General features: G+C 38.5%; 1 protein-coding gene across 1 annotated transcript in view; it reads right to left on the reverse strand.

The window, feature by feature from the left end:
* The window catches only part of LOC136876271 (zinc finger protein 28), a 218109-nt gene that overhangs the window by 150124 nt on the left and 54743 nt on the right, over window positions 1-13242 (reverse strand). Inside the window, exon 5 of the mRNA XM_067150081.2 lies at window positions 8210-8425. Coding sequence (XP_067006182.2) covers window positions 8210-8425 — 216 coding nt within the window. The remainder of the gene's footprint in view (window positions 1-8209; window positions 8426-13242) is intronic.

The following is a 13242-nucleotide window of genomic DNA, read 5'->3' on the forward strand; positions in this document are numbered from 1 at the left end:
AGAACAGTTATCACCTGGGCTATACTCAAAATTTGTATGATACCATTAAAACCAACGGAAGGAGTGATGTTGTTTATATGGATTTCAAAAAAGCATTTGATAAAATCAACCATAGAATTTTAATTACAAAAATGTATAAATTTGTTTTTTGTAAACAGTTGTTGCAGTTAATGTGTTCATATTTAAAAAATCGAAGCAATTTGTTTATTTTAACAATGGATTTTCAGATAATTTTATCAGTCCTTCTGGTGTTTAGCAAGGTTCAAATCTTGGACCTCTCTCGGTTTTAATTCTAATTAACGATTTACCAGGCAACATTTGCCACTCTGTTTACTTTTTGCTGATGATCTGAAACTTTACAAACACATTAGCAACCCCCAAGACCAGGATGAGTTGCAAAAGGACATTAATAATGTCATTTCTTGGTGTGATGTTTAATCATTTGTCTCCGAATGTTAGTAAATATAAATACAATGTTTACCAGGAGGACGGAATTTGAAGTTTCAGCCTATCATATATGGGGGGAGCAATTGGATGGGGTTTTAACGTTTAAGGATCTTGGGGTTTCGTTTTTTTGCGTCGCACTGACACAGATAGCTCTCATGGCGACGATGGGATAGGAAAGGCCTAGGAATGGGAAAAAAGTGGCCTTAATTAAGGTACAGCCCCAGCATTTGCCTGGTGTGAAAATGGGAAACCACGGAAAGCCATCTTCAGGGCTGTCGGCAGTGGGGTTCGAACCCACTATCTCCCGATTACTGGATACTGGCCGCACTTAAGCGACTGCAGCTATCGAGCTCGGTGGGTATAATTTTTTACGGTAAGCTAATGTTCAACGATCATATCAATACAATAACAAAGAATGCTAACCGAATGCTAGGACTTTTGACAAGAACTTCGAGACCTTTTACCCATCCCTGTGTACTGAATGAATTATACAATACCTTGATACAGAGCATACTGGAATATTCTGCAGACATACCAACTTTCAAAAGTAAAAATCAGGAGAAATTTGGCAGCGATCAGATCAGTATTAAAACGTATTAAGACACATCACTGATGGCAGAACAAGTACTAATTCATTATAATTCAATACATTAACAACTCTATTTGGCCTACGTATATATATATATATTTTTCATTATTTATATGTGAATACTAAATATTGGACATACCTGAACTTTAGGAACATGTGACTTCTCATCCTTCAACATGTTGATCACATTACGACTAATTGTTGTTCAACACACCCGTAGCTGACTTAGCCCTCTTCAGAAACCCGGAACTAAATTTTTGCTCAAAGCACTTGCCTTGCTGAACTGATTTTAAGGTTAAAAGTTTCTCCAAAGTTTACTCAGACAGCAAGGATCTGAACTGTGTTTTCGTCTTTGTGACTCTGCTAAAAAATCCTTTCATATTCTGCATTGCTATGTGGAACTGATAAAACAGCAAGCATCACCTTACAGAGTCTGTCATATATAAGTACACCATCAGTTGATTTCATCTGACCTACTAATGCCCGTTGAACATCAATTCCTCCTTTTGCCAGGTCTGTTTCTTCGAGCTGAAAGTTACAGAACTGGGAGTGCAGAATATCAATTTCTTTATCTAAACATTCTGTTTCACTAGTCTAGGCTAGAAAATGACGCCTCAGTTATAGCAGAAATATTTGCAACTGCTGCATTAATTAAAACTTCATCTTTGAATGGAAATTTGTGTACCATGTAGTCACATGATGAAGAGAAACACTTTCTAACAGACTAAAGGAATATGCACTTTTCCTCAGACTTCGAAGTGTTCACTAAAACAAATGCAGAGTTCCCTATCATCAGATCACAATAATCGTTTGATTTGCTGGAATATGATAATCTATATCAAGGAGAGAGGAGGAGCTTTCACTAACGTGTAGTTTCACAAACCTTGCCATCACATTCTTCAATAGCTCCTCCAAAACTGACTTCAATAAGTGTATGTGCGGCATACTTGACAGAAGAGCTACGTTTGGATTCCCATAGATATCCATAAAACTTGAAAGAAAAAGGCAAAAAGATTTATGTAAATTTGATGAAAGGAACTTGAACAGTCGTTCTTCACGTGACAATGCACGTGACGACTGGGTTTTCCTTTTAACTGAGGAGTGTGGTGAAATGTTATGACAATGCTTCAACTTTTCAGACAAACAAGACACATCTGCACTTAGACTGTGCTTAGGAATTTTGTAAGCTTTCACAGTTCCTATCTGAGAAACCTTACTCACAATTTCGCTCCTGAATAAAATAACCAAAGGGTCTCACTGCAGCAAAATCCTATCTCAACACTTTCTTAGCGATAACTATCGAGTAGGCACATGCTTCAGAATTTTCCTGATCTCTGTGTTGTGTAAAGTCTGAAATTCTCTGAACTTTTCTTTCCTTTTTGCACTCCTTTCCAGATAATAATAAAATATATCAATTATACTTTCATCTATATTTACGGGCAAGCACACCGCATCCTTCTCTGCAGCAAGATTAATTAGGTGACAAGAGCAGCCTACGATGATTATGTTACGATTTTCCCGCTTCAAACATCCTGCCACACCATTCTTTAATCCTACCATTACTGGAGCATTATCGGCAACAAGAACTAGGCAGTTTTTTAATGGAATGCAGAATTCCTGGAAAGGTGAAAGCAAAAGATTGGCGATGTTAGCTCCAGTATCATCCCCTTCTAAATTAGGCACAGAAAGTAGACAACTCTGAATTTCATTGAGTTCAGGCCTAAAAAAACGTTACAATAGGATATATTTTCAAGTTGCTTTTATTGCTACCGTCAGTAGCAACAGAAAATGTACTCACCTGCAAATGTGATACAATTTTCGCCCTTTCTTCCATGCACAATTCTGTAATGATAACCGCTGTTTTCGTTCTAGCACACCCATATCGTTTAGCGATTTCCGAATCAGGAAAAATTTTGCAAAACCAAGGCCCCACGTGGTCGTCGCAATTTTCAGGCAGATTATGTTCTACGATAAATGGCGTAAATAAAGCCTCGGCATTCGTCACAAGAATTACATTGGTGTTTTTACATGAAAAGATCAGTTTCTGGTTTCTTTCTACACACTGGACACTGTCCTTATGTTTTTTCGTTTGCACATATTTGAGTATATCACACTTCCCGCCATACACAACTGAAAAATCACACCTACATATAGTACAGAATGTGAACATTGGTCTCTTCCTGGATTCACTGAAACTCTTCCCTATAAGCACTTTTAAACACTGCATCGTATTTCTTTTTTGACATTTTGGCCAAAACAAATATTAAGGCATACAACACGAGCACTTATGCAAGTGCTGCCCTGGGTACGTCTATGGCGTGCTACTTCTCAGGTTAGGTTACTCGCTTGCGACTTCCACTTCCTATTAAGCTAAACTTAAGAAAATAGAAATTGCAACACCATGAAGGCATTGGTTGTTTGTGTTGATTTTCAAGATAGAACGATGCCATGTAGGTATGTAAACGATCAAAGTTTCAGCCCCATTGAATTGTTGCTACAGGTCTCCCCGTGTGATTGGTCGCGGAGGAATCAACTCCAGTATACGGACTCTGGTGTAGCGTAGTTGACTTGCAGTCTGTGCAGTGACGTGTTCCCCGTCAAACATGCCCTGACGAGAGAGAAGAGCACACTATTAACAACTGTCGCCGTTTGAGAGGGCTCGGATAATTGGGTTGTGTGAGGCTGGACTATCGCTAAGGACTGTCATTGCACGTGTTGGCCGACAGGCATCTACAGTACAACGTGTATGGCAGCAGTGGTGAAATGAAGGTAGCCACATTCGTAGACCTGGCACAGGCCCAGCGTGACAGACAACTGTGAGAGAGGATCGCCGCATCATTCGGATGGCCCGGATGGAACCCCATGGAACAGCAGCGCAAATTCGAGCAGCTGTGGCACCCCACGTTACACAACAAACAGTTGGTAATCGCCTGCATGCAGCTGGCTTATGAGTCCATGTCCCTGCAGAAGGTGTTCCATTTCCCCACAACAGCAACATGTAAGGCTGGCCTGGTGTCGAGAAAGATCGACGAATTGCATAGGGTCGTCTTTAGTGATGAATCGCGCTTCTGTCTTGCCCACAGTGATCGCCGGAATTGTGTGCGCCGACGTACCGGGGAGAGGGGCCACCCAGATCGTATTGTCGAGAGGCACACAGGGCCAACACCAAGCATTATGGTCTGGGGAGCTATTGGCTTTAATGTGAAATCACAATTAGCACTTGCTGAGGGCACTATGACTGCTCGACAGTACGTTGATAGGATACTCAATCCAGTGGTTGTCCCTATGATGGCGAACATTGGTAATGGGATGTTTCAGCAGGACAATGTCCGGGTTCACACTGCACACATCTCCAGAGAAGCTCTCCACGACATCACAACCTTAGAATGACCCGCCAGATCCCCGGACCTCAGTCCTATTGAGCATGTGAGGGATATGATGGGTCGACAACTGGCCAACTGTCCTCAGCCACCAACCGTCCTCAGCCACCCACAACTCTGGAACAACTGACCCATGCAGTGCAGCAAGCATGGGCCACAATTCCTCAGGAAGCGATCCAGGGCCTTATTGACTCCATGCCTCGATGAATTCATCAATGTATTGCAGCTCGTGGTGGGCACATTCTGTATTGATTGTTGTCCAAACTTGCGGTCAGAGGGACTTGAAAGTCTAATCATCGAATCACAACCGAACACTTGTCCTGCATGTTCAATTGCAGCAATGTAGCACCATTCCTTCTGGGTGTTGCAATTTCCATTTTCTTCAGTGTATTTGAGTATTTGACAAAAAGAATGAGTATTTGACTGTATTACAGACCAAAGAGGAGCACATGAATGGCCACTGTGCCCTGTACTGCCATCTGGTTTCATTAGTAGAACTGCTATCGACCAGCCATACTCAGCCATATATCGATAGAACGAGGAAACGCGCAGGAGCTTAAAATAATACAAAAATTATTGAAACCACTCTGAAAATCAGGGGATCGGTCCTGGCGATCAGGAGATCGAGAAGAACGATGATAAAGCGGGAGTCTCCCGCTTAAATCGGGAGACTTGGCACGTCTGATTCTGTAATTCTTTGGAGCCCGTATACAAAGCAACAAGTAAATGCTATTAAAATTACAAAACAAGTTCCTATGTTATCTTTATTTCAAAACTTTTAATACTTTTTGCCCTTTTGACACATCAACACAGTTATTAAGGAATATGATACTGTATAGGCTTTTGGGCTTATGCCACGGAAAGAAAAAAAGGTGAAATTTCTTTACGTTTCACAGAGAACTGTGCTCTGCATCATCTGCGTCATTTATCGCCGGGTCATGATGTCATGTTCCGGGATGCTCGAGCTCCTACGCACACTAGACACTACAGCTCCAGGATTATACGGGAAGCTGTGGAAATACATAGAAATCCTAACAATTTCAACAGGGACACTGGCTATCAATTAAGTAATAACTGGTTGCCAGCCATTAAGGATTTACGTAGGTAGTTCTCTTCCCTGTCCCTTCACTACTGTTATTTTTCATCTCGGTGTTTTCCAAATTCGTACGTTCCTCATCGCCAGATGTTTCATTCCAGGCTTGTGTCAATGTCATACAACTGTCTATGTCATATGTTACGTACACATGTTACGTGACCTTCTTAGACTGATTCTGATGGTTCGGTCAGTTCCAATTCGAACGCTAGCGCTGTGCCACGTCCAGGGAGCCATCTGGTGACGAATAAACGTGCCATTTCCACTTCTATTATAATGTTCTAAATTTCAAAAAAGTCACTGTTTAAGAAGCCTTTCTCGTGGACAGTCGAGATTTTCTTCGGATGACGCAGAGCACAGTTCTCTGTGAAATATAAAGAAATTTCACCTTATTTTCTTGACACGGCATAAACCCAAAAGCCTATACAGTATCATGTCTACCGGGCGAGTTGGCCATGCGTGTAGAGGCGCGCGGCTGTGAGCTTGCATCCGGGAGATAGTAGGTTCGAATCCCACTATCGGCAGCCCTGAAGATGGTTTTCCGTGGTTTCCCATTTTCACACCAGGCAAATGCTGGGGCTGTACCTTAATTAAGGCCACGGCCGCTTCCTTCCAACTCCTAGGCCTTTCCTATCCCATCGTCGCCATAAGACCTATCTGTGTCGGTGCGACGTAAAGCCCCTAGCAAAAAAGTATCATGTTTATAAGTACGGGCCGTGAAAGCATCAATAGCAACATTAAGGAATATATTTCAATTTCCTTTATTGAAAACCAAACGGTCCTTAATTTCTATACAAGTACTAAGAAAAATTGTAATAGGACGAATTGATTCTTTGGATCTGTTAAAACGCATTTCACCAAGCGAGTTGGCCGTGCGGTTAGGAGCGCGCAGCTGTAAGCTTGCATCTGGGAGATAGTGGGTTTGAACCCCACTGTCAGAAACCCTGAAGATGGTTTTCCATGGTTTCTCATTTTCACACCAGGCTAATGTTCGGGCTGTACCTTAATTAAGGCCACGGCCGCTTCCTTCCCATTTCTAGGCCTTTCCTGTCCCACTGGGGCATCGTCGCCAGAAAACCTATGTGTTGGTGCGACGTAAAACTAGCAAAAAAAAAAAAAAAAAAAAAAAAAAGCCAATGATATCGCGTTCGAAGTTCAAAAACATTGCATCAGTCAAATTTACCTTTTGTACAAGGGACAACACTTTATAACACTGTAAAAAAAGAAGTCTATATATTCACCGTATCGGATAATGAATTCAATAAGAAACTAGAAACCTGCCTTTACAATTTGTAAATTTTTGATAATTCCTTCTTTCTGGTATTCATCATATTTCCCAGTGTACTCATTTGTGTTCTTTGTTTTTTGTATTGTCTTATGCTTTGTATTACTGTGTGATTTCTTAGTGCATTTTTCATTTCCTTTAAGTTTTAAACAGTATCGTAGGTATAATGTTAATTTTGTTCTATTTTGTTTTTTTGTTGATTTTTAACTTTGTTTTTGTTAAACTGTAACTTCATAGATACAGATTGTTACTGAATGTTAAGAAGGTACTTCCCTGATGATGGTTTTCCATGGTTTCCCATTTTCACACCAGGCAAATGCTGGGGCTGTACCTTAATTAAGGCCACGGACGCCTCCTTCATACTCCTAGCCCTTTCGTGTCCCATCGTCGCCATAAGACATATCTGTGCCGGGCGGACATAAAGCAACTTGAAAAAAAAAAACTTTTAAGCGTTGAATATTCTGTTATTTTAAAATATTTTAGTTCATTTTACATTCACCATTATTAGTGTTAAATAAAGGTGTGACAATTCATAAAAACACTTTACTTTATTAAGTATACCACATGTCAGTACCAGCACCCGTAGTTATATACCTTCTTCTTCTTATTATTATTATTATTATGAGGAGGAATGAAGTTTGTAGGTCTAAGTGACCGATAATCTCACTATCATATGCCACAGGACCTCATTTTTTATGCAAAATCCAAACCACCGGACGTAACTTTCACCTCGAAAATCACACAAGCATTAATCGGGACTCAAAACCCAGTCCGTCTTGATGGTTCCAAGCAGCATAACTGCTGTGCCATCACGCCCCTTGTTTATTATTACTTACTGTGATATTAAATATACATTTTAACATTCAGGGATCGTATTTGATGCGGAGTTTAAGATTTATTAGCCCCTCATGCCATGTTGCCATAGCACCGATTTGCATGTATAATCCCGCGACGCTGTCAAGTAAACACGCGACGATCCCCTTTAACTATATTACGCAAACATTATGCAACTTACACATTTGGGTTTTTTTTTGCAAAATGTACCTTTGTCCTTCTTGCAAACAATATCTTAACATTACCAATAAAAGTTACCACAATTCGCAGAATTTAGGAAAAACTTAAAGGTATGTGAAATTAAAAGTCTGTTACATGTAAACACAGATGGGTACGTTTAAAATTTTATAAAATCGCATACATCAGGTTTAGAACAATGAAATTTGTGGAGGTTGTTTAATATCATCTAGATATTATTATGCATAAATGTCAATTTGTTTTGATGGTAAGTTTCATATATACATATAAAAACAGAAATGTACAAATGTAAACACGCAACGCCTGGAATTGGCTTAATAGAGTACCTCATAACAATGTTAGCATAATTTGCGATTTTTGCTTTCTGAAGTTTTTTCTCTTACCTGACAATGAACCTGATTGTCCCCACATCGCTCAGTTGTGCACGTTCCCTTATCCAGCTTGTCTTTCGTACTCTCATCCTCCCCAAGAACAACACCAACCCCTGTAGCCTGGGATGTAGGAACAGCTACTTCCATGGGGTGAGATGGTAGAGAAAGGGTAGGCACACCGCCTGCCGTGGTAGTGAGAGCAGCTTGGACTGGCGTCATAGGAATATGCTAGTACAAAAAAAAATACATGAAATATGCCTCCTCACAAACAAAGAATAATTAAAAACTACAATAAACATAACTGAGACAATAAGTATTAACCTCTTATCTGGGTGTAATGAGTTTACTCATAAATCAATAGTCATTTATTTGGGTAGTAGCGAAATGACTTGTCTAGTGCCTTCAGAAACTGTTCTCTAATGAGCGGGATGAGCTAACACATACCATTACATTATCGATAGTAGCTCGACAATCATTTTACAGATGTCAGTAGTTTCCAGAATTGATATGCAATGCTCTATAGTGATATATCTGTTTTGCAATCTATTGTATCTACTGTACTTCTCTTCGTAACGGCTTCATGGTTCAAGACTTACCATTGTAAATAATCGTTGAAAATGACATTTCTATATTGCACACTTAGAAGTTTTATGTAACTTTGTGTAAAACATTTACAATTTTTAGTTCTTTTCTTATTATATTTATGTCTGTTAGGCCATCAGCCCAGAGGCTGGTTGGATCCTCATATAGCACCACCAAAGTTTATGCGGTTATAAGGAAACCCCAAAAAACCAATGGCAGAACCAAAATGAGGTGGAAGGCTGCATTAGCCGCCGCTCCTCCAAGGACACTGTAGATTTATCAACAAGATTACGGGGAAGCTTTTTTATTAATAGTAAAACAGCAATCAGCTTCAGGGCTCCTGAACTAACTGAATTCAAGAGATATTTTTGTAAATTTAAAACAAACAGTAATCACCTTGGAAGGAGCAAACAAAGAGAATACCTAGTAATATTCAGAACAGTGACAAAGGAAAGTTATTTCTTCAAAAAACTTTTTATTAGAAGACAAGCAGAATATTTTGGTGATAAAAGTGCTGGAAACATTTTTTACAACAACTGTTCAAATGAATAGATTAAAAAAATTTAAAATAGGCTAACCATAAGCAGATCCATTTCCCTCTCATTTCACCACCCCATTCAACAATCCACACTGATTTTAATTTATTTCGAATTTTAAATTTACGTAGATTTTAAGAAAAACAAGGTACCTGTTTGAGATGTTCTTAGAAAGATAAATACTTAGTGTTTTCACCTAAGCAATGTAATACAGCTGAAGATGTTCCAAAATGGAATGAAACATGTACTGTGTATGATTACTTGATTTGCTTAATGCAAATGTAAGTATCAAATAGGTGGAAATTTTTACTGTTATTGCTTCTTTCTTCTCATTTCACTCGTTCTATTCTCCTCCATACCCACATCTCTAGTGTCTCCAATCTTCTCTCATCTTCCTTTCTCAATGTCCAAGTCTCTGCGCCATACAGTACTATGCTCCAAATATAACACTTAGCAAGTCTTTTCCTCAAATCTTTGTTTAGTGGTCCACAAAGTAATTTTGATTTTTTTTTAAAGACTTCTTTTGCTATGGGAATTCTTTTCTTACTTTCTGTCGTGCAATACATATCATCTCCGATAATACTTCCCAAATACTTTAAGTTACTGACTTGCTCTATTTCCTCTCCCCCTATACTAATATGACAACTTCTACCTTTTCCTCCAATTATCATACTTTTGGTCTTATTATTATTAATTCTCATTCCATATTCTTCTAGTTTCATGTTGAGTTTATCTAAAAATGTTATCATTTCATGTTCGCTTTCTTCCATCACAACCATATCATTTGCAAATCTTATACATTCTACTCTCCTACCTCCAACACAAACTCCACTTTTTCCATTAAAACTTTCATCTTTGAGATAGATGTTGAACAGTATCGGTGATAAGGAGCAGCCCTGTCTTACACCTCTTCCTAATTCAATTTCTTCACTCAACTCATCTCCTATTCTCACTCTTGTTCTCTGGTTTAAATACAAATTCTTTATTAGCCTTCTATCCCTCCAATCAACTACATGTTTCTTCAGGATTGTCATCAATTTGTCCCATCTGACACAGTCAAAAGCCTTCTTAAGGTCAATAAAGACAGCATAAACCTTCCTGTTTTTCTCTATGTACCTCTCTCCTATCACCCTCAGAAGTCCAATGGCGTCTCTTGTTCCAACTCCTCTCCTGAAACCAAAGTGTTCTTCACCTACAAAGTTATTCAGCTTTCCGTATATCCTTCTGTTGAGCGTCCGCAGTAAGACTTTGGCTGCATGTGAAATTAGACTCAATGTCCTATGTACTTCACATTTTTTGCTGTTCTTTTCCTTTTCAGTAGGGATTAAGATGATTTCACTAAAGTCCTTTGGACATTTTCCTGTCATGTATATTTGATTACATAATCCAATCAACTCCATTCTTCCTTCGTTATTTAACGCTTTTAACAGTTCAACAGGAATCTCATCTATTCCCATTGTTTTTCTATTTTTCATCTCATTCAGTGATGTTTTGATCTCTCTTCTCTGTATGGTTTCCCCTTTATCATCCCCTTTAACCATATCTTCCTCCTCTAATCCTAGTTCTTCTTCATTTGGTCGATTGTCCCGATCATGTAGCCATTCTATGTATTCTTCCCATTTTTTCATTATTTCTTGGGGTTCATATATCATTGTGCCATCTGTAGCCTCTATTTCCTTATTGCTGTTGTTTCTTCTCTTTTCTTTGAATACTATATTTGTTGCTTCTTTGTACATCAAGTCATATTTCCCTTCTTTCTCCAGTTGCTCTATCTCATCACACTTTTCTGTCAACCATTTCTTCTTTGCTTTTTCTATTTCTCTTCTTAATTCATTATTTAACTTCCTGTAGTTACAGTTTCCTTCTTCTGTATTTACTGTTTTCCATTTTCTATGTTCCTCCAATTTACTATTTTTGATGTTATCCATTCCTTCTTTGTCCTTTTCCTCTCCTTGACTCCAAGCGTTTTCTTAGCTGCTTCTTTTATTCCATTTTTAAAAGTTTCCCATCTCCTTTCTACATTTTCTGTTTCATTTCCTAACGTATTATTGTTACAATACTCAACCTCTAGTTCTCTATCTTGTCTTTGTCTCTCAGTTTCTCAATATTAATTTCTTCTTTCCTTTCCATACTATTTTCAATTTAATTAGTACCTCTGCTACAACTATTATATGGTCAGAATAAATGTCTGCGCCTGGGTAACATTTAGCATTCTTTAGGCAACTTCTGTACTGCTGTTATATCAAATCAATTTGATATTTCTTGTCATCTAATTGAGATATCCAAGTATACCTTCTCCTTTTGTGGTTGTCAAACAAAGTGTTTCCACATTCAAATAATGTATTGATAATAAAGGGAATAATAGGACAATAGCATGGTCATTCCCTTGTTACAGAATTTGTCTCATTGGAATATACTTCAAAGACATCAAATAAAACAGTGAACTATGGTTTGATTCAAATGGGCAGGACTAGTTAAATTTCTCTTCTGCTCATACATACATACATACATACATACATACATACATACATTACATACATTACATACATACATACATACATACATAATTGACGGGACGAGTTACTTCGTCACCCGCATCAAGGTGATGAATTAACTTGCTTATAGTCAAAATATATTCCCTGCTATGTAGGTTGATTTCTCAGTACAAAATTCCCAGTTAAAAGGTTAATATTGTCATGGAAGTCGCACAACATGAAGTCACTTAAATTTAGTACATGACAAATGGGGGGGGAAAAAAAAAAATCATTCAAGAACACAGAAAATTATGTCAATGTTGCAAATGCAGAACACGCCAAGTGAATTTTACCCAATTTGACAACAGAAAAACAAATCTACTTTTCGATGTTCTGAATGATAAATGTCGTGTGTGAATAGACAAGAAACATATCTTACCCAAAATATTTAAGAGGTTATAGTACATATACAGATAAATCTTCAATAGATTAATGTATTAAAGTAAATAAATAAATGAATACTGGATTAAAGCCACTATATTTATTTAATGAAGCTGAGCTTTCAGCCAAATTGCATTGGCCTTCATCAGGGCATGTTAAGTTCTGCTTCCGACAGTGAGCAAAGAAATTTAAAGAAACGTGGAAGTCATAACCATACTATACAATTAGTGGGGTAGCCGTGGAATTTCTTTGAATTGTCTTCGTTGGATAAAAGGTCATTTTCATTTTCTTTCTCTTTCTCTTATTCTCAGTGTGTTTAAGAAAATCCTGCCACACCTTTTCCTCATCTTAACCCTTGGAATGTACGTACAGATTGCTTTTTTTTTTTTTACGTCGCACCGATACAGATAGATCGTATGGCGACAAAGGGACAGGAAAGACCTAGGAATGGGAAGGAAGCGAGCGTGGCCTCAATTAAGGTACAGCCCCAGCACTTGCCTGGTGTGAAAATGGGAAACCACGGAAAACCATCTTCAGAGCTGCCGACAGTGGGATTCGAACCCACTATCTCCCGGATGCGAGCTCACAGCTGCGCGCCCCTAACCACACGGCCAACTCGCCCGGAACGTACAGATTGCCAGTGGTTTAAAGTCACTCTAACACAGAAACAGTTTTTGTCAATGTAAGGATGAAAAGGGCTATGATTGGGAATGTAGTGATCATGGCTTTAATTTACAGCCGCTTATTGTTGACACATCATTCTAGTGCTACGAGAACGATTTTTTAACAACAAGCGGCCACGCATTTTGCTATAGTTTGAAGATCTTGAGTTTAACGTTCATTCAAGAAGCTCATCCAGCATACTGAGGAACAAGTTGAATGGATCTGCGCTGTGGTAACAACCTCAAGAATTTAAAATAACCACATAGTGACTGCTATTAGTAATAATGAATTTAATATAAGAATTACAATGTGTTCATAATATAATATGGATGAGACATTCATAAGCGTT

This window comes from Anabrus simplex, chromosome 6, assembly GCF_040414725.1.
Source record: "Anabrus simplex isolate iqAnaSimp1 chromosome 6, ASM4041472v1, whole genome shotgun sequence".
Taxonomy (NCBI): Eukaryota; Metazoa; Arthropoda; class Insecta; order Orthoptera; family Tettigoniidae; genus Anabrus; species Anabrus simplex.